Source organism: Sander vitreus, chromosome 1, assembly GCF_031162955.1.
Source record: "Sander vitreus isolate 19-12246 chromosome 1, sanVit1, whole genome shotgun sequence".
NCBI classification, from domain to species: Eukaryota; Metazoa; Chordata; class Actinopteri; order Perciformes; family Percidae; genus Sander; species Sander vitreus.
Genome location: NC_135855.1, coordinates 20,709,662 through 20,729,490, shown reverse-complemented (window position 1 = coordinate 20,729,490; position 19,829 = coordinate 20,709,662). Strand labels below are relative to the sequence as shown.

The following is a 19,829-nucleotide window of genomic DNA, read 5'->3' as shown; positions in this document are numbered from 1 at the left end:
CTCATTTCTCAGCTTTTACCACCTTTTACAGTTCTACATGTTATTGTCAAAAGTACAGTAAGGTTTCAGTTAGGTCTTATAGCAAAGACTTAGTCTGCATACTGCTGTAGTTTAATCTAGGGCTGCAACTAACAATTATTTTAATAATCTATTAATCTGTCGATTATTTTTTCGATTAATCGATGAATCGGATAAAAAAACAAAAAAATTATTAATTTACATCAACTCAATACATACTTACATACTTGTTGTTTTAGGTAATAGTTGTGTAAAGGTAAGTAACTCAAAGAGAAGATACAGACAACACACACACACACACACGTTCACTTGAAGCTTATTGATTAAATTATTACCATCATTGTAGTAAGTGCAAGTTAAGTTCCAGAAAATAGCCGGTGCAACACAGATCTCAACACAGTCTTCTTACTTGATAATTTTATTACTTATGGTGCAAAACAGTGACTAATGTTTCGATGTAGAGTTACATCTTCATCAGAGTCCTTGGAGAGAATGGGCAATCAGTCATTAAAGGGCAAATGCCCACACACAGTTCAAAAGTGATTAAAAAAACAATGTTGATAAGTAACAATGCTGATACGTAACAAATATAAAATGTTCACAATACAAAGGAAATAAAAGTATATTCATCTTAAATACTATACTTTAACATATTTTGACTTTAGAGAAAGCAAGTTAAATTAAATTCTTCATTTAAACCTAGAGGTTCTAAAGTGCCGAGTGTATGTATCCAGAACGCTTCCCTGCATAGAAGTTTATTAATGATATCACCACCCCTGGATGGGGGTATGATTTTCTCAATTCCCCAAAACCTCAGTGATGCAGGGGAGCCATGATTGGCCTGCTTATAGTGCCTCGCCATGGCATATGTTAAATTCTGGGTACGAATAGCTGTCTTATGTTCAGATATTCTTAGTTTGCGTTGACGTTTTGTTTGGCCTATATACGCCAGTCCACAGGGGCACTTTAGAAGGTACACTACATGTGTACTGTTACAATTAATAAATGAAGAAATGGAGTATTTCTTGCCAGTGCGAGGATGTGAAATTTCCTTTGCATTGGTCAAGTTAGAGCATTGCGCACAGTTACCACATTTATAGAAACCCAAAGGTGGATTGGGGAGCCAAGTGGTCAGAGGTGGATTAGACATATCTGAATGGACCAATCGGTCACGAATGTTGCCAGCACGCCTAAATATAAACCTGGGTGGATTGGCGCATATGTCAGAGTGTCAAGTCACTCTTCAGAACATGCCAATGCGTGTGAATAACATTTTTCATTCTTCCTGCTTCTGGAGTGTAGCCGGTCAAAAAAAATACCTTAGGTGTTGTATGTGACTTAAGTTTTTTCTTCAACAGTGAGGCGCGATCTGTACTAAGAGCCCTATCCCATGCTTTTGTAATATCAGATTTGTCATATCCTCGTTGTTCAAAACGGTGCGCTAAATGGGCTGCTTTTGACATAAAATCAGTTGTGGTGCTACATTTTCTTCTGACTCGCAAAAACTGGACTCGCAAAATGTTGCGGACTAGATGAGACGAGTGATTGCTGTCGGCTCTTAACAGGGTGTTCCTACTAAGGGGTTTGCGATAGATGGATTATAATATATTATTTTCGTCCTTAGAAATAGTGAGATCTAAGAAATCAATGGACTGATTATTACATTCCATAGTAAAGGACAAACAATCTGTGGAAGAATTTACATAAGTCAAAAAATTCTTTAGCTCATTAAGTGTACCCTTCCATATTAAAAGAACATCGTCGATATATATCTGCGCCACAGTGATATTTTAGAATGAAAGGGGTTATTTTCAGTATTGTGTATATATTTTTCTTCCCATAAACCCATCACCAAACGGGCATAAAAGGGTGCAAAAGCACTCCCCATAGCAGTCCCTTGAAGTTGTAAATTAAATTTGCCAGAATATTTAAAGAGATTATTAGATAGAATGATCTCGACTAGATTTACAAGAAATTCTGATGGAGGCAGAACATCAGTGGGACGTTTAGCGAGGTAATGCGACATGGCTTGTAGGCCTATGTGGTGGGGTATACATGTATAAAGACTTTGCACATCCAAAGACACAAGAATATCATTGCTTTCACAATTCCAATCATTAATCAAATTCAAAACATCAGTAGTATCCCCAAGGTATGATGGTAAGCTGTGAACGTGTTTTCTTAAAAAGAAATCAACAAATTGTGAGAGAGGCTCAGTGAGGCTCCCTATGCCAGATACAATAGGGCGCAAAGGAGGGTCATCAAGTCGTTTATGAATTTTGGGTAGACCATAGAATACAGGACATCGGGGGTGGTCACTCACTAGAAATTATATATAGTATATATAAGAATTTAATTAAACTTGCTTTCTCTAAAGTGAAAATATGTTAAAGTATAGTATTTAAGATGAATATACTTTTATTTCCATTGAATTGTGAACATTTTTATATTTGTTACTTATCAACATTGTTTTCTAATCACTTTCGAACTGTGTGTGGGCATTCGCCCTTTTATGACTGACTGAGTGTAACACCTTGGTTGAGATGAGTCTATCTTCAGGCAGCTAACACCCCCCACACACACACACACACACACACACACACACACACCGAATATATACATGATAACAGATTGAAAAATTAATGGGCCTAAAAAGGCGAGTGAATAAAAACGTGTCTTTAGTCTTGCAAATTATACGACCCCTGCTTTACTACTGTTATTAACGAGCTAACGCTAGCTGTTGTCATGCTTGTCAAGCTGGATAACGAGTAAACGCCACACCAGCACCAGAAGAGCTACTGGAGAGACGTTGCGTTCCTCACTTCAAAACGGAACATAAGTAGGATTCTGTAGTGACTTTACCCTGCTGTTGAACTCCCTTCCTCCTCATCAAGGACTCCAACATGTTTACGTTTTAGGTGCTGAATCATCACTGTGGTGCGCCCGTGTCATGCCATGTCGCTTTTGCTTATCTTGCAATTAACACGTTTTCAATTTATTTAGTGTGAAATGCTCCCACACCTTGGATGACTTAGGTTGTACTGAGTTTCAGAACAACGTTACGGGTCTCTCTCCGTATTTCCTCTACCCCCGCTCTGCTCTTTTTTCTTTTCTTTTCTTTTGCGCTGCGCTGCTCCGCTCTGCGCTCAACTCAATTTATTTTTTTTATCTCCGCGGCTGAGTGGCATATTGATACAACGAATCGATAATGAAATTCGTTGCCAACTTTTTTTAATAATCAAATTTTATCGATTCCTTGTTGTAGCCCTAGTTTAATCAACTCTACAAGTATTTATTTTCCTGTAGAGCTGTGCCTGAAGACAAATTATTAAAAAGACAAACCGTGTGTCAAGGGCCAGAGACACCTGTAAACTAAACTCCACTGTTATGGTTTAAAGCACCTTATTGTTAATTACATTTTCACACATCAGTCTTCACATAGAAATATTAACTATACATGTCACAATCTAAAACAAAATTAGGTATAATATTACTAAACAAATATTCATCACCATATCTCACATGGATTAAGGTTGATGCTTTCACTTTCCAATTGGTTTCACTATTACCCAGCAGTTGGCTAGCTATCTTTACTTACAAAATGAGGAAACTAATTCTGTTCTGCATAGAGTGTGTACAAGCCTCATTAGGAGTTAGTGTGTTATTCTACTTACTATGTTTGTATTTGTGGCAGAACCAAAGCCAGTTTATGCACAGCCTGGTCAGCCTGACGTGGACCTGCCTGTCAGCCCCTCTGATGCCCCTGTACCCAGCGCCGCTCATGATGAGAGCATCCTCAGGTAAATGTCCAACATTCTCTCGTCCAAAGCACATTACAGTATCAAGTGCAGATCTGCATCGTGGCATGTATATCGACTGCATATATTATTCACTTAAAATTAGCCTACCTGCCATATACTTGAAATGTATCTGGCTGTGTTTTGTGTCTCATAGAACGATTGTTTTTAAATCCATGATTTGCTGACCTTTTTGCTTAATTCTATCTCTCTACCTGCATTCTGCTGCAGGCCGAGTATGAAGCTGGTCAAGTTCAAGAAGGGAGAGAGTGTTGGTCTGCGGTTAGCAGGAGGGAACGACGTGGGGATTTTTGTGGCAGGTGTTTTGGAGGACAGTCCTGCAGCCAATGAGGGGCTTGAGGAGGGAGACCAGATTCTCAGGGTACGCTACACTCTATCACTTAACAACACAACCGTTTGCTTCATTGGTTGCTTGAGAATTCCACTTTACACAGCCAGGAGAAAACTGGAGAAACCTGATTTGTTGTACTGTATATGCTTTACCAGTTTTTGTGTACATGTACTTGACAAATATTTCAGAGAGTATCACAATGGCAGCAGTCCAGTGGGTTGAAAGGGAGGATCATCAGTGATTGCTATGTGTCTCAAAATAATTAAACCCAAAGTCCGGTTAAAAACCGAAGGTGAAAAAAGTTGATGTAAGTTTTCACAGCTGAAATGGACTATTTATAAAAATTCTGTAAAAGCTGCTGTTTCATTGCACTGTTTGTCAAAGCACTCTAAGAACAAAAACTCCCCAGGCTGAGGCTTCACTGTCATTTATCAAATATGCCAGCCTTGGATGAATGGCCAGTGTAAGGGAAGAAATGTGCTGCATGTTAACACAGGTTTTACAGTAACCAGGCGTGTGTAAATGTGTTCTCTGATTTCCTCCTTTAACCAGATTTCTCCCAATAACTTGTGATTTTGGGCATATGTAAACGTAGTGTATGTTTTACTTTTCTAAGTCACATGCAGATATATAGATTGACTGTGGCCAAAGTCGATCTTTGCAGTGTGTTGTCCTAGTATTATGCAGCTCATAAGATGATTCTAAGGTATCGTTTTCTGTCAGAGTTTGGTCAGGCTTTTGTATTTAGAAAGTATGCACTGTTAATATCTTTTTCCATGTCACATGTATGAAAGTGGGAAGAACATCTGGTGTTATTGTCAAAATAGATGAGCAGTAGCCGCCCACACTAACTTAGATAATTAGTGGTGAAACTATGTGATCCCATGGCCACAATAGTTGTATTTCTGTGTGAAGAGATCTTGGGAATACAGTACAATGTGTCAGTTTATGAGTCATTCTGGGCACTGCCTTGTGTCAAAACTCCCCTTGTTTCCAATGTGAAGACACAAAAGAGGTCGTTCTTGCACTCTGACCTCGGAACAGTTGTCTTTCTGTTTTACTGAACACTAGAGTAACATTGTTGATGGGATGATGGAAACCCTCTTGATGTCAGTGTTGGATCCATTCTCACATGTTTATGTAACAGGCAAGCATTACACCGGCTATGTTTAATGCTATAACTGTGAAGTGATGTAGTAGTGCCCTGTGCAGAAGAGGCTGACTACTTAGCCACACCGTTTTTTTTTCCCATGACATGAACATTTATTGACTGCATTTATCTTAGAGACAAAGCTGTCCATTACCGCATTACCTTCTCTTAATGAATGTACTATGTCTTGTGTTCCTCCCCCTCCACAGCATAGATCTCTTTTTGTGTGTGTTCTTTCCACTGTACAAACACATCCCTGAGACTTCCAGGACATTGTTTTCCATCTTTAGGTGGTTTCCCTTTGGTCATGGTGTGCTAGTGGAGATAAAGACGTCAAGCCCTTCTGTTTCTGGGAAGGATAAAGGTGTCTTTCTGAGGTTCAGTGATTCCGTCCATGTGTTTCTCGTTCCCCTGCTGCCCCTCAAGCAGAGTCAATAAACAGCAGTTATTGTGTTTGGTACAGCAGCAGGAGACAGGTTGTAGGGGGAATACATCTCCCTGCTTCGGTTGAGGAACAAGTTTTTCTTTTCCTGTTCTTATTATTCTGTTAAAAAATCAATTGAGTGATAATTGCTCGAGTTTTTCGTCAAAGAAAATGTAAAGAAAGTTGTTGTAAATTGAAAAGCACTCTTTAATCCAGTAGCTTGCAAAAAAAATTTAAGCATTTAACTGATTATTTAAAAAGTTTGTAGGATGAAGTTGGCCTTTAATAACATGAGATTAAAAGTTTATAATTTGCTGTTTTGTGTCCACTTGTCCTTCAATTGTTAGTTGATTTCTTCTACGTCTTCTGTTCTGCATCCGCAGGTGAACAATGTGGACTTTGCCAACATCATAAGGGAGGAGGCTGTGCTGTTTCTGCTGGATCTCCCAAAAGGAGAAGAAGTTACTATTTTGGCTCAGAAGAAGAAGGATGGTGAGTGATGGCAGTATAAAATACTGTGTTAGTAGTCTAAATGCATCAGGCATCAAAACCAGCACATTTGGGGTTTATCTGTGTTTTAAGCCCCCAACGTCTCTTTCCAGGCAGCGCTGCCTGGAAGGCACTAGGATTAGGCAATGGTTAGGGTTAGGGTTAAGGTTAGGTGCCTTGAAGTCAACGGTCGCAGCGCTGCCTTGAAGTCGATTAGGCAATGGTTAGGGTTATGGTTAGGGCAGAGCTGGTCTACGGAGAGCTATTTCACTCCCTATTTAGCCCCATTGTACCGAATTTGGTTGCAGTTCCACCAGAGTTCCACTGGGGGTGATCGCAGGCGAGTGCTAAATGAATGGGACTCTATGGAGCTAGACGGCTAAATTTGTCTCTCTTGCCTGATTGCCGTTGACAAATCTCAGATTTGATTGTAGTTTTTGCAAGTTCAACATGGATTATAGGTCGAAAGTTGAATGAACGAGTACTTGTGTCCTTTTGATTTCTTACAGGTTGAGTCGTTGTTGACCATAACACGCTAGCATTCTGCTAATGAATGCTGATTGGTCAGTGAAGGACTGATTACGATCGGAGATCCCACTTGACGGCATCCGAACCGGAACCAGAATGTCAGAGTGAATATTTTGGCGTGGTCTTTAAAACATTAGCAAACCTCTTTCTAGCACGTGTATTGACAGGGAGAGCCTAACCTGTCAGCTGTGTTGTCGATGCCTCGAGAGAAAAAAGGAAGTGACTCAGAGCTTGCCGTAAAGCAGTATCTCTGGCCGTACGATGTGTATGATGTCATTGACATTTGAAAAGGCTTTTTAGAACTAAAAAAATCTAACACCCAGCAGTGTGTATTTTCTTAGCCTCCCCTTTCAAATGCAACATTCAAATTACTATATATCCTGATATCCTGAGAAAAGTGGATTTTGAGGGGTATAGCTCCTCACCTGTGAGCGCCCCCCTATATTGGAACCAGAGTGGAACTGCACCCAGTTCAGAAGCCAGAAGTATCGAGAGAGTGAAACTTCTTCCCTTATTAGAAATTCTTTGGTTAGGTGCCTTGAAGTCAACGGTCGCAGCGCTGCTTGGAAGGAGACGTTGGGGGCTTAAAACACCATCGAGCACATTTGGGAGGCTGCTGTAATTATCTCTGTCATTTTCTGCTTTGTCTTCAGTGTATCGGAGGATAGTGGAATCGGACGTGGGTGACTCCTTCTACATTCGGACACATTTTGAATATGAAAAAGAGTCACCGTATGGACTGAGCTTTAATAAGGGCGAGGTGTTCCGTGTAGTGGACACGCTCTACAACGGCAAATTAGGATCCTGGCTTGCTATCCGTATTGGCAAGAACCATCAGGAAGTGGAAAGAGGCATCATCCCCAACAAGAACAGGTAAAAGAAGTTTGAGGTCACACCTTTAATATGTGTACAGCTTGTACTGGCACTTTTATGAATGGGCAAAGGAATAAAAGCATTGTGGTTGATCTGAGAGTAGCAAGGAAGGATTTGAGAGCAGAACTTTTTTTATTTACTTATTTATTTAATTTACTATATTTTAAACATTGCAGCTTTTTTTTACTGCTTATTATTAGTGCTTCTGTAATTCTGTGTAAGGCTTTACTTCTGTATTATAGTCCATTATAAAGTAGAATTGTTTTAATAGTAGGGCAAATTTAACACATTCCGTGTGTCAGGGAAATGGTTTTATTTATTTTAAGGATTACCGTGTGAGGTTTGTGAGGACTTTGTGAAGTCTGTGTGTCTGAGGATATGTAGTATAGATCATGATCCAGCCAACAGCAGTGTTTTATCTAGGCCTGTCTCCACAGCCTTCGACAGCCTCTGGCTGTCTTTACACAGAGAGTCCTCGCTGTCCGGCTGACAGAAAAGACAGCTTTCCACATGCTGCATGCATTTATATCCCTTACATTAAGCATTGTGATGAAATATATCTCAGCTTCTCAGCCAAGATAAACCTGCCTGCCTGGATTTTCCTTCAAAACATAAAACCCTAAAATCACACTCTGAATTCAAAAATGTTATTTTAAAAACGTACATCCAAGACCATTATTATTCAAAGCTAATAGGAATGAGTTCTCCCCCCATTGGACCAATGCCTCAATCACCTTACGGCTTACCACTGTTTGTGTTGTTTTCCTTTTTTGTGTTAAGAAAATGTATTGACCTATTTGCAGTGATCTAAGGGATAATGTAGAGCGAAGCGGTCATTATTGCAAATTAGAACCCTGTTGAATCAGTCTTATTTATACAGAAAAACCAGACTGTAGAATGCCGTGATTGACCAACCACAATTGAGTATTCTGATATTCAGTATCCTTGATGGCCTTTATCATAAATTCATGGTTTGCAAATTTGTAATGGTGGAAAATGTGTCAGTGTTTTAAAAATAAGGCTTGGTTTTTTGTCGGTGAATAATGGCAAGTACTCCATAATCAGATGACAACCATTTACAACTCAGTACTGTACAATGGTGTTACAGTACCAGTATATAACCAAGGCTTTTCTCTCCAAACAGTCGTAAGCTGAATGCTTAATACCGGAATTGTCTAAAAGTGGCCTTGATCGTAGTTTTGGCTGAAATCCTAAAAGCTGACCTTACTCCTTCTCTTCTTCTCTGTCCAGAGCTGAGCAGCTATCCAGTGTGCAGTACACCCTCCCCAAAACACCAGGGGGCGACAGAGCGGACTTCTGGAGATTCCGAGGATTGCGAAGCTCGAAGAGGAATTTGCGGAAGAGCAGGGAAGACCTGTCAGCCCAGCCAGTTCAGACCAAGTTCCCTGCCTATGAGAGGGTGGTGCTGAGGGAAGGTAAGAGTGCATCGCCAAAGGCAGTATCTGCAATCAACTGCCGCATATCTTTATACTTTATTGTAGGAAGAATTTACAAAGTAGTGGACTGATTTCATCCTTGTAGCTAAAAGAAACACAAGGCCCTCCACGCCACTTATGAGTTCTAGCTAACTGACGTCTGTAGTCATACCATTCTATGCTTGCACAGTTAATAATTTGTACATTGTGGTATTATAATGTGGTAAAAATGTATGATCTTAGTTTTAGTATTGTGTTATAAGTGTTACATGATGCTTACCTTTGGTACTCTCCATGACATGGTATTGTTGTTGTACAGCTGGGTTCCTGAGGCCTGTGGTTCTCTTTGGGCCGATAGCAGATGTGGCCAGAGAGAAACTGGCCAGGGAGGAGCCAGACGTTTTTGAACTAGCAAGTAAGTGATAAATACCCATCTCCCTTAAGTTTTGTGTAGTGTCCTACTGCATGTCTTGCATTGGTAGGAGACCACACCCTCTACCTCTACTACATACCCTACACTTTTCAAATCCAAATATAGCTCTACACGTCTGTGAAAAATCTTATTGAGTCTGGGAATTTTTAAAGATATTTTCAGCTTGTTTACATTTAACTTGTGTTTAAGATTGGTTTAACAGAGAAAGATAGCGGCATTTGTAGTTTATCATCTCTGAACAAATTATGGGAATTCTTTTGTCAGTGATTTGTAACAGTACAATGCAGTGCCAAACAAGCAGCTTGTTGAAGCTGCATCTGATTAACCATTTAACTTGATTTAGTATTTCATATCCACTTGTTAAATGATTGTTATTATGTTAAATTGTTATGGTCACAGATTAGAAGGAGAGGATGACAAAATAATTATAAACTGAAAGATTGTAGGTGAATACATGTAGTTTTAATCTGCAGAAGGTTAGAAACAATATATTTTGGTAGTTTTTTCCTTTAGTCTTCAGTATTTTTCTGTAGGAATAGACCACTGCTGTTAGCTGGTCAAATTCATTGACAAAATTCATATTCACTGGATGTTAAGCAAATCTCTTCAAAACATTATTATATTTTATTATTAATTATAATGTTCCATTGATTTTATTTTCTAATATATGGCATTCTGCTTAACTCCAGAATACTACTACTACTATTGCTAGATATTCCCAATGTATTTTAGTATATGTTAGTCAGATTAGTCAAGTTGTGTCTGATATTTCCCTTTGTTTATTTAAAGCTCTATCTTCCTTTTATCTGTTTATCTTTCACTCTCCTACACTCCAAGAAGAGCTGCACACCCTAATTAATCTCAGTCCTTATCCTATGCCTCTTACTTCATGAAACTGCAACCTTCTTTAATGTGTGGTTTTTACTCAGCATTGAATTTCAATTACTTTAAGTGCTCAACCACACATGCCAGTGCAACCACACACACACACACACACACACACACACAGATACTCAGTATACACTCACATAAAAAGTCATTCCATTCCTTCATGTTGATTTGCGTAACTCCAGTGATGTTTGTGTAACTGTATTTTCTTTTCAGAAACACAGCAACAACACGGAGGGGAAAGTATGTCACTTAGTGCATCAACTTTTATTTGTTTTATTTGATTCAGTGAATGGCAGATACTCTGTACACTGGTGTTTGGTGGCTAGCTGGCCTATAGATGTTTAAACAACATGGGGGAATAGCACTTGATTTAGAAACTCACATTTGTCATTACAATTGGCAATAACAATTGTTTTAGTATATATTAGCATAATTGCAAAACAAATCACAGAAGACCTGACACTGAAAAGAAAAGCAATATCATACTTACACACAGCTTTTTTAATTTTTGTGTAATTTTCGGGGTGGAAAGAAAATCTACCCTTGATATTGTACTTGACTTGAAATTGCACTTGACTCTGGAAAACAAAATAACATAGTTATCAATGAAAATGTATCTATTTAAGATTTTTAAAAAGCTCGTTAGCATAGCATCTAAACACGCTTAGAAAGATGTCTGCATTAAATCTAATGAATTAGTTTTTTCATTCTAGTTTTTCTTTTTTTGTCCAAATCTAAGTCTCTAAGAGCCTGTTTGTCATTGTGATATTGCATGTTCATGGAAGAGATTAAATGCTGATATATGTACAGTATCCTTGAATAGATACAGTTGTAATTTTATAGTTAAATTCAGTGGTATTCCCCTCTTAATGGCCTCATGTAGAAAGACAACAACAAGGCAGCATGTGTAGCTGTGCAGTTACAGTAATATGCCATGAAAACTGACACGTGAAGTTTCTTTTCAACAAAATCATAAGCAAATAGACTTACAGGAATGTTGAGTTTATTTGGGATTGACACCCAGTTCTATGTTTTTTGTACTAATTCTTAATGCTAAAAATGCAGCAAATCAACATGGCATTAACTTTGCCCATGAGAATTAAATGGATCGTTCTTAGTGTATGTTCTTGCCAAATGTCCACAATACCATAACAATACACAGCACGTAGTATTTATGAAATGAGATGAAATAGTAGCAGTCAGCTGAAAAATTAACCATCTATTTATGCGTTAATTTCCTAAAATTACTCTCACTACACTGTGTGCATTCAGATACATTATCCATACAGGAATACGGAAAACTGTCACCACATATTTGGATATCAGGTTTATGTACACGCTGGACCAAAAGTGTATCATGAAATTTGATCAAAAGGGGTCATTATGGCTTACAATTCAGACTACAATTAAACCTCCACCTGTGATGCTACTCTACAAAAGCATTGTGTATTATACAAAGCTGACAGTGGTGTGTGTGTGCCTGTGTTTCCGTCTAACTTTTTTCATAAAGCAGCGATGGTGTAAAGCCCCTAAGTGTCAATGGATAGACTTCCATTATACCAAAATTGGTCTTTCAAATTTTGTATCAATACAGACATTAGTGAATCCCAACATTCAATTTTTAACATTGCTGCATATGCATAAATCTTGACTTTGCATGGCTATATTTATCTGCTCTACCTAAAATGTTTTTGGGTTAAGAGCAGTGTTTTCAGTTCGTAGATCCTATTAGAAATGAAACCTCGTCCTATGATGTTTGAGTCATTGCTATGCTACATCCTGGGCAGATGACTGCCCTGATTTGAACCTTGTGTGTCTAGGCAGGAAACCATTGCTTATCTTTATGTAAATCATAAACCCCTCTACACATCCTTGCTTAAATCCCTGAAGCTTACAATGACACTGTATTCTCATTAATCCCAAAATGACCCTCATGCTCTGGTGTGTGCATATTTCATGTCAGTGTATCTCGCATAACACATTTCCTGCACCATAATTGATACTGTTACATGCAGTTGCACTCACACATTCATTAAACACTGAATTTAATTTCCCTAAACCTACCCAAAATACCTAATGACTATTGCATGAATTGGCTGCTGTCCTCATTTACTATCTAGCTGTTTTCATAAGCGTACACTTGTCCTCTCCTGTACGGAGATACAGCTCTATTTATTGGAGTCGACAACTGCACGCTACAAGGATGTCTAATTGGGGCACAGACTGGTTTTATTGTTGCTTGTCTCTTGTGTTGATGTGATGCAGTAACTCTGTCCATTTGTCTTCCATAGAGAGTGAACCCAGGGATGCAGGAACCGACCAGAAAAGCACCGGCATCATTCGCCTTCACACCATCAAACAGATCATTGACCGGGTGAGAAACTAGAGATGTACACACACATTTAGATATACAGACAAAAGGTAGAAATATAAACATGTTTTGACTGATTTGTAATGGTAATGAAATGATGGTTGCGAGCCACGATGATATGCACAGCTCACTGCTGCCCTCTGGTGTACTTCATTCTTCAATTCTATTAGTTGCCTGAAACTCAACAAGGTGGCGAATTATACTGTGGCAGGTTCACTTGAGAAACTAATCCAGACTGATAATCTGATTTTATAAAATGGTTCAAGATCTGCTGCACACAATATGTGAAATAAAATCATTATAGTGTTGGCCATACAGTGCTCTTTCTTTAATATTCCTTAGCTTGAATTTCAAAAGGGGAAATATTATGGAAATAAATACATTTCCAACACATTTATGTTTTTATTTGTTTCCTGTGTATGAAGGACAAGCATGCAGTGCTGGACATCACCCCTAATGCAGTGGACCGTCTGAACTATGCTCAGTGGTATCCAATTGTGGTGTTTCTCAACCCAGACACAAAGCAGGGCGTCAAGACCATGAGGACCCGCCTTTGCCCTGAGTCTAGAAAGAGCGCCAGGAAGCTTTTTGAACGAGCCCTCAAATTACGGAAGAACAACCACCACCTCTTTACCAGTGAGTCCAATGGGAAGGAGGGAGGGGTAGATGAGAGCTCCAAATGAAGGGAGGGGAATGGTAGAGATTTTAAAGGCAGCACAGACGCATATTCAAAGGCAGTTTACAATTGAGTGCCGCAGTGTTGGAGAATGTGGCTACACTGCACTTGTTGTGCCTGGCTGTGTTCTGTCAGACTCCTTTACAAACGCTTGTTCAGCACTGGCCGTCACACCAGAGCACCCACTGGGCCCTTTCTCAGCATGCACTCTGTCAAGTGGTGTGGTGGGACCATGCTTGAGGACCATCTGTCCTAGAGACTATTCTTCTCGGCTCATATTCAGTCTTTGCATCACACACACAAATTCTTCACATTATCTTCTTTCCAAACCGCTATTACACAGCAAGCTGCATCTGTACCTTTACGCCTTTTTCCACCGGATTTCATTTATAAGTTATTCTCAGAATCGAGCCTCATAATCTTTTTCTACTATAATTACTGTAAATAAAACTGGGAAACAGATATCGCTGTAATATTTTTAGATTTAGAATCTGGCTCATGGGACTAGGCAATGCGGGAAGTTACCTCTAAGCTGCCTTGTTATCTCCTTCTTGAGATTGATGGAGAGTAGTTTCCTAAAGTATTACTTCCTAGTCGGTTGTGGTTAGTTTGCACATTTTATTCAAAAACAAGATACTTGTTCCTTAACTGTCATTGTGACTGCTTTTATTCACTCTTAGACAATATTAACTTGGTCCTAAGTGGGAAAGAGCAACTTTAAAATGACTCTGGAGTCCTTTACAGACATGATACCAATCATGTAGAAGTGGCAAGGCATTTATGGATTCAAGTGCATGTCTAAAAGGAACTTGGTATTATGATGCTATGGTTTTTCATTCAATTGTTAATTGATTAGAGAGATTTGTTTTTTCTTCTCTTTCCTCTCTGTGTATTCAGCGACTATTAACTTAAACAACATGAATGATGGTTGGTTTGGAGCACTAAAAGAGACAATCCAGCAGCAGCAGAACCAGCTGGTGTGGGTTTCAGAGGGCAAGGTAAGACAGACACACACACACACACACACACACACACACACACACACACACACACACACACACACACACACAGCCATGTACACCGGAAATGAGCTTTTCTCACTCTCTCTCTTTACCTTTTGTTTCCCAGGCTGACGGGGCAGCTGAGGATGACCTGGACATCCACGACGACCGCCTGTCCTACCTGTCGGCGCCAGGCAGTGAGTATTCTATGTACAGCACTGACAGCCGCCACACCTCCGACTACGAGGACACGGACACGGAGGGTGGAGCCTATACCGACCAGGAGCTGGATGAAACGCTGAATGATGACGTGGGTCCACCCACGGAGCCTGCCATCACCCGCTCGTCTGAGCCTGTCCGTGACGACCCGCCTGTCATCCAGGAGCCCCCTGGCTACGCTAGCTTCCAGCACACAGTGCAGCCGGACCCCCTGAACCGCATTGACCCGGCTGGATTCAAGGCACCAGTGCCGCAGCAGGTAGCGTTTCTGAGAGGTGCACGTCTTCCCTGTTGTCTGGAGGACGTGGTTTGCGTTAGAAGGGTTTTCTGGAGGCGCTATTGAGGGCACTTTGTTATTTTTGCAGTTATTCTGTCTGTCTACTGTTACTAAACAATATCAGTGGGAAAGTAAAAACTTCTGTGGTCAGGTATTTATCGCAATATATAAATATTATATATAATATATATATATATATATATTTATCTATATTTATGGTATTATTTATTTAAGCTATTTGCCTATATATGATTGTTGGTTGATGTTTGTGAGCGTGTGTTTTTTATTTTTGAAAAGGACAAAAACTTGGATCAGTTTTACTGTTACTCTTGTACTCTGTATTACCACAAGCTGTCTTATTGGTGTGACTGTTGCTGATGTCACTGGGATAAGAAACTTATGTTTGTCTAAGTGTCTGTACCAGTACTCACCTATGTGCACTTCCTACCTTTGTTTTACCTGTGATCAGGACTGTGACGATACGACACAAGAAAGTATTATGTGCATGTTGGAAATGCCAGTGTTAATCCAGTATACCTGTGAAATGTATTTATCAACACGCGATTGGCCATTGTAACACCCAAATCTAAACGTTTGTCGTCTCATGATGTGTTAAGGAACATTAAAAGAGGGAAAAAGAAACTGTATTGTAAGTAACCGTAGAATTAAACTCAAATTAGTATACTCTAACAATCAAAACTTGTCCTGCTGCTAATTCCTAACTCTCACATGACATTGGTTGATCCACAGCTACTGTTAAATGTGGAGGCGGGTGATTGGCTCTTTGAATCCGTGTAAGCTGTAGGCAAGTGAGGAGCAGACCGTTGTTAGTACTGCACCGTAGTGTCAGCGCGTGTTATTAAACATTTCTGAACCACTTCACAGAAAGCAGAGGCCGCTGCCGTCCCTAGCATCCCCCAGCAGCCTGAGCCCCTGGCTGAGACAGTGCCCCCTGCTGTCGACGTTACTGTAAAAACTGTAGGGGGTCTGAGCCCTGACGAGGCTCCTGCAGCTCACAGCCAGCCAAGCCCCAACCCAGAGGCTGGCTCACTTAGGAGGCCCACCCCTGAGCTAGCACCTCAGAGCGTCACACCAGAACCTCTACAGTCTGGACTGGCCAGTTCAGAACCAAAGGTATACATCTGACTGTCACTGGACGCTCCGTGATCCGGCTCAGTTCAGCTCGGTCTGACCCGGCTGGCCTCCTGTATTGCTGCTGCTGCCTGTCTACCTACCTACCTACCTTCTGCTGCCACGCTTCTTTCTCTCTCCTTCCGCCCTGCATGTCTGCTGACCACAGTGCTGCCCAGAAGAGACAGAGATGTGTATGTGGGTGTTATTGTGGGTGTGAACGTGTGTATGTGCGTGTGTGCACGTGTGAGCAAGTGCTGGTAAACAACAGTGGGCTTGGAGGTGATATAGAGGCGCAATGGAAATCCTGCAGCTCTCACTGTTGCTTATCCTCTTTGCATGGCTGCAACATGTTTGCCTCATTATCTGGTAACCACTAGAAGCAGATATCGTATTGCTGTATTTATCAGTGCAAATTGAATGGATCTTTTTTTTTTTTTTTTAAAGTAGCCATTCATTTTCCACCCATTTTAATTTTTATCCTGCGTTTGACATGTAGCCATGGTCAAGTAACAAAGACCACCAAAACAAAAAATTCTGCAGATTTGGATGGATAATTAATGGTTACTTCTCAATTATCAGGATTTAAAATATTTTTTGTACAATGTGCTTGTAATGTTAAATATTACTGTGGATGTCTAAGTTGCCTTTATAATTGTACCAAGACAGTGGGTGACATTTTTCCTTGTGAATGCGGCAGTGCACACATTATGTGTGAAGAAATTACTATTATTGCGATTATCAAATTATCGATAGGCCTTCAGTAAGTAGTTTACATTAGTTTTCTACATACAATTTTCACATTCTGTCAGTATAGACAAGAAAAATGCATCCCATTGTTGTTTTTTTGTTTTTCTTTAACAACTTTGTTAGTCATTGTTAATTTTGGAGCTGCAGTGGTACATTGTGATGTTTTTAAGCTGCAATGAGTGTTTGGCTGTGCTGCAATTTCTATTTAATCGAGTATGTAATCTGACCAGTAACCCCTCCCTCTCAGTTTCTCTATTTCAGGTCTTTCCCTTCTTGTTTCTTCTTCTGCAATTCATTTCACAGACTTGTTTTAATATTCTCCTTTTGTCATCCTTTAACTGACTTTTGTATGTTACATATTACACATTTAATGTCTGTACAGTATGTTAGTGGATCCTGTGCAGTTGTAAACCTTATTCTTTGTTATGTATTTCTTTGGTAGATGTTTCAGAAGGATCCATACAGCACAGACAACACTGGGAGAGTCGGTCACAGCATGAAGCCTGTGACTTACAACCCTCAACAGGGATATCACCCTGACCAGCAGCCATACAGAGATTACGACCACCCACCTAGTCGGTATGATGTCAGCAGCAGTGGAGTCAGCAGTGGAGGTGGTTACCCAGAACCAAAGTACCGAAACTATGACTCTAACCTGCCCTACGAGAACAGTGTGCCTCAGTATGACCAGCAACAGTGGAACCCCTACAGCCAACCGCTGTCTACTGCCAACTCCCAGGGCTACGATCCCCGTTTGCCATACGGCGACGGCCCTGACTCCCAGTACACCCCTCCTCTCCGCTATGACGAGCCCCCACCTCATCAGGGATTCAACGGACGGCCTCGCTACGGTAAACCGACAGGGCCTGTCCGTCATGATGATCCTCCTGCTCCAGGGCCTGACCTGCACTACGACCAAGATTCTCACCTGAGCATGTACCCCTCAGCTGCCCACTCCCCAGACCCTGCTGCTCAGCGGGCTGCCTACAACCAGGGACCAACACTGCAACAAAAGAGCTACAAACCTCAGCAGCATGACCCTGTTCCTGTGAACTCTGAAACTAGCCCCACACCACCTCCCAAAGCAGAGGCACCCTCACCTTCCCCTGCAGATGCTTCAAAGCCTTTCCCTACCAGAGATGAGCAACCGGATGACCCTGCCATGCGGCCACAGTCGGTCCTGACAAGGGTCAAGATGTTTGAGAACAAACGCTCTGTGTCCGTGGATAGAGCCAGAGATACAGCGGATTCTTCTGGAAACAAGGTAAACTGTTTGGCTTTGCAGGTATAATACATAATGGAGTTACAGTAGTTACTGGTGTATTAAATGTATACATTTGCTTTTCAACTTATGGAGAAACATGCACTTTGGAAGTGAACATTCATAATTTGTTTTGCTACTGATAAGATTCATTGCTTTTGCTATTACAGGCAGCCGATATACCTTTGAAAGCAGGTGGAGTAATCCCTAAAGCAAATTCTCTGAGCAACCTGGATCAAGAGAAGACCTTTAGGTGAGCCTATGCTTATTCTGCTGTTGCTGACTTCACACTCTTTTCAGAGTAATATTGGACTTAAATTGTGTAATTAGTCACTTTTTTACGATGACACATTTGTCATCGTAAACGCTTCTTCTCCCGCTCTGCTCTCACCTTCTCTGCCTTATATTTGACCTGTTTGACTGTTTTATCACACCCACCCAGAGCCCCAGGACCTCAGCAGCCTCAGCCTCAGTCCAAGGTAGCTGATGAAATTGTGCGCTCCAACCATTACGACCCTGATGAGGACGAGGACTACTACAGGAAACAGCTGTCTTACTTTGATAGGCTCCAGACCGGTCCCAACAAACCCCAGCCACAAGCACAAACAACTAACAACTACCCGAGGTGATGCTCCTCATCCACACTCCTAAGCATATAATGTCCTTATGAAACATCTTTGGCTTTTTTGAGGGGCAGTGGTGGCCTAAAGGTTAAAAAAGCTTGTGACCGGGAGGTCGCTGGTTTAATCCCCAGACCGACAGGATAAAATCTGGGTGGGGAAAGTGGCCAGCAGATCAGACTGTGGTTGTACTGGGCAGCTTCCAGGTATGAATGTGTAACTGTGTGAATGTCGTCGTTGCAAATGAGAAGTTGTTCTCAATCGACTTACCTGGATAAATAAAGGTTAAATAAAAAAAAATGTCCTCTTAGATTAGATTAATGCGTCTTTTTCAACTTTCCTTTCATCTATCTTTAACATCCATTATGGTTTTTATGATTAATGTCTTGGTCATTTCTACTGTGAATCTTCAATTGATGATTTTGGTCTTGTGATATAGGACGGAGTCGGTGGAGAAACCAAGTCCAGTGGAGAAAAAATATGAACCAGTTCCCCAGGTGACGCCTTCTCTGCCACCAGCCACACTGCCCAAACCTGCACCTGAAGGTAAAAATTGACTGTCTTCTATCAAAGGAAAACCAAATTGTAGTCAGGATTTTATCTTATACAAGATTGTAATCACGTCAAGATTCATATATGTACTGTATCACCCTGTACTTTGTCTACTGAGAGACGTGGCCTGTTATGTATGCCAAAATGTACATCATTTCATACAAATAAAAACATGCACACAGTGACACATACTGTAGAGCTCTTTGGCTGACCCTCATGGCTCTTCCACAGCCAAAGCTCCGGGCCGAGACGACACTGTTCAGACCAACTTCCTGCCTCACAAGAGTTTCCCTGAGAAGTCTCCGGTTAATGGCACTAGTGTACATCCTCCAAAAGCAGCTCCACCAGCAACCAGCTACAACCGCTACGCGCCCAAGCCCTACACCATGTCTGCCAAGCCGTTTGCGCGCATGTTCGACAGTCCTAAATTCAACCACAACCTTCTGCCCAATGACAAGCCTGAGACTGCTTCAAAGGTAAGCAGATTTTTGGCCAATGGTTGTTTTAGTGTAGCACTATTCACGATACGATACATCTTTATTGTCCGTTCCGAGCAGCTCCGCTCAAAAGAAGAAATAAA

At 40.8% G+C, this 19,829-nt stretch overlaps 1 protein-coding gene across 9 annotated transcripts in view; it reads left to right on the top strand.

Moving 5' to 3' along the window:
• Window positions 1-19,829, top strand: part of tjp1a (tight junction protein 1a) — a 62,727-nt gene that overhangs the window by 36,809 nt on the left and 6,089 nt on the right. For 5 of the 9 annotated variants that reach the window (XM_078247553.1, XM_078247565.1, XM_078247592.1 and 2 more), the window contains exons 10-26: window positions 3,713-3,818; window positions 4,047-4,197; window positions 6,125-6,233; window positions 7,412-7,631; window positions 8,883-9,067; window positions 9,387-9,482; window positions 10,605-10,631; window positions 12,683-12,765; window positions 13,188-13,398; window positions 14,336-14,436; window positions 14,567-14,917; window positions 15,821-16,069; window positions 17,259-18,080; window positions 18,248-18,330; window positions 18,520-18,702; window positions 19,137-19,243; window positions 19,481-19,725. In XM_078247553.1, coding sequence (XP_078103679.1) covers window positions 3,713-3,818; window positions 4,047-4,197; window positions 6,125-6,233; window positions 7,412-7,631; window positions 8,883-9,067; window positions 9,387-9,482; window positions 10,605-10,631; window positions 12,683-12,765; window positions 13,188-13,398; window positions 14,336-14,436; window positions 14,567-14,917; window positions 15,821-16,069; window positions 17,259-18,080; window positions 18,248-18,330; window positions 18,520-18,702; window positions 19,137-19,243; window positions 19,481-19,725 — 3,329 coding nt within the window. The remainder of the gene's footprint in view (window positions 1-3,712; window positions 3,819-4,046; window positions 4,198-6,124; window positions 6,234-7,411; window positions 7,632-8,882; window positions 9,068-9,386; window positions 9,483-10,604; window positions 10,632-12,682; window positions 12,766-13,187; window positions 13,399-14,335; window positions 14,437-14,566; window positions 14,918-15,820; window positions 16,070-17,258; window positions 18,081-18,247; window positions 18,331-18,519; window positions 18,703-19,136; window positions 19,244-19,480; window positions 19,726-19,829) is intronic. The other 4 variants (XM_078247607.1, XM_078247599.1, XM_078247578.1 and 1 more) reach the window with 1 other exon arrangement.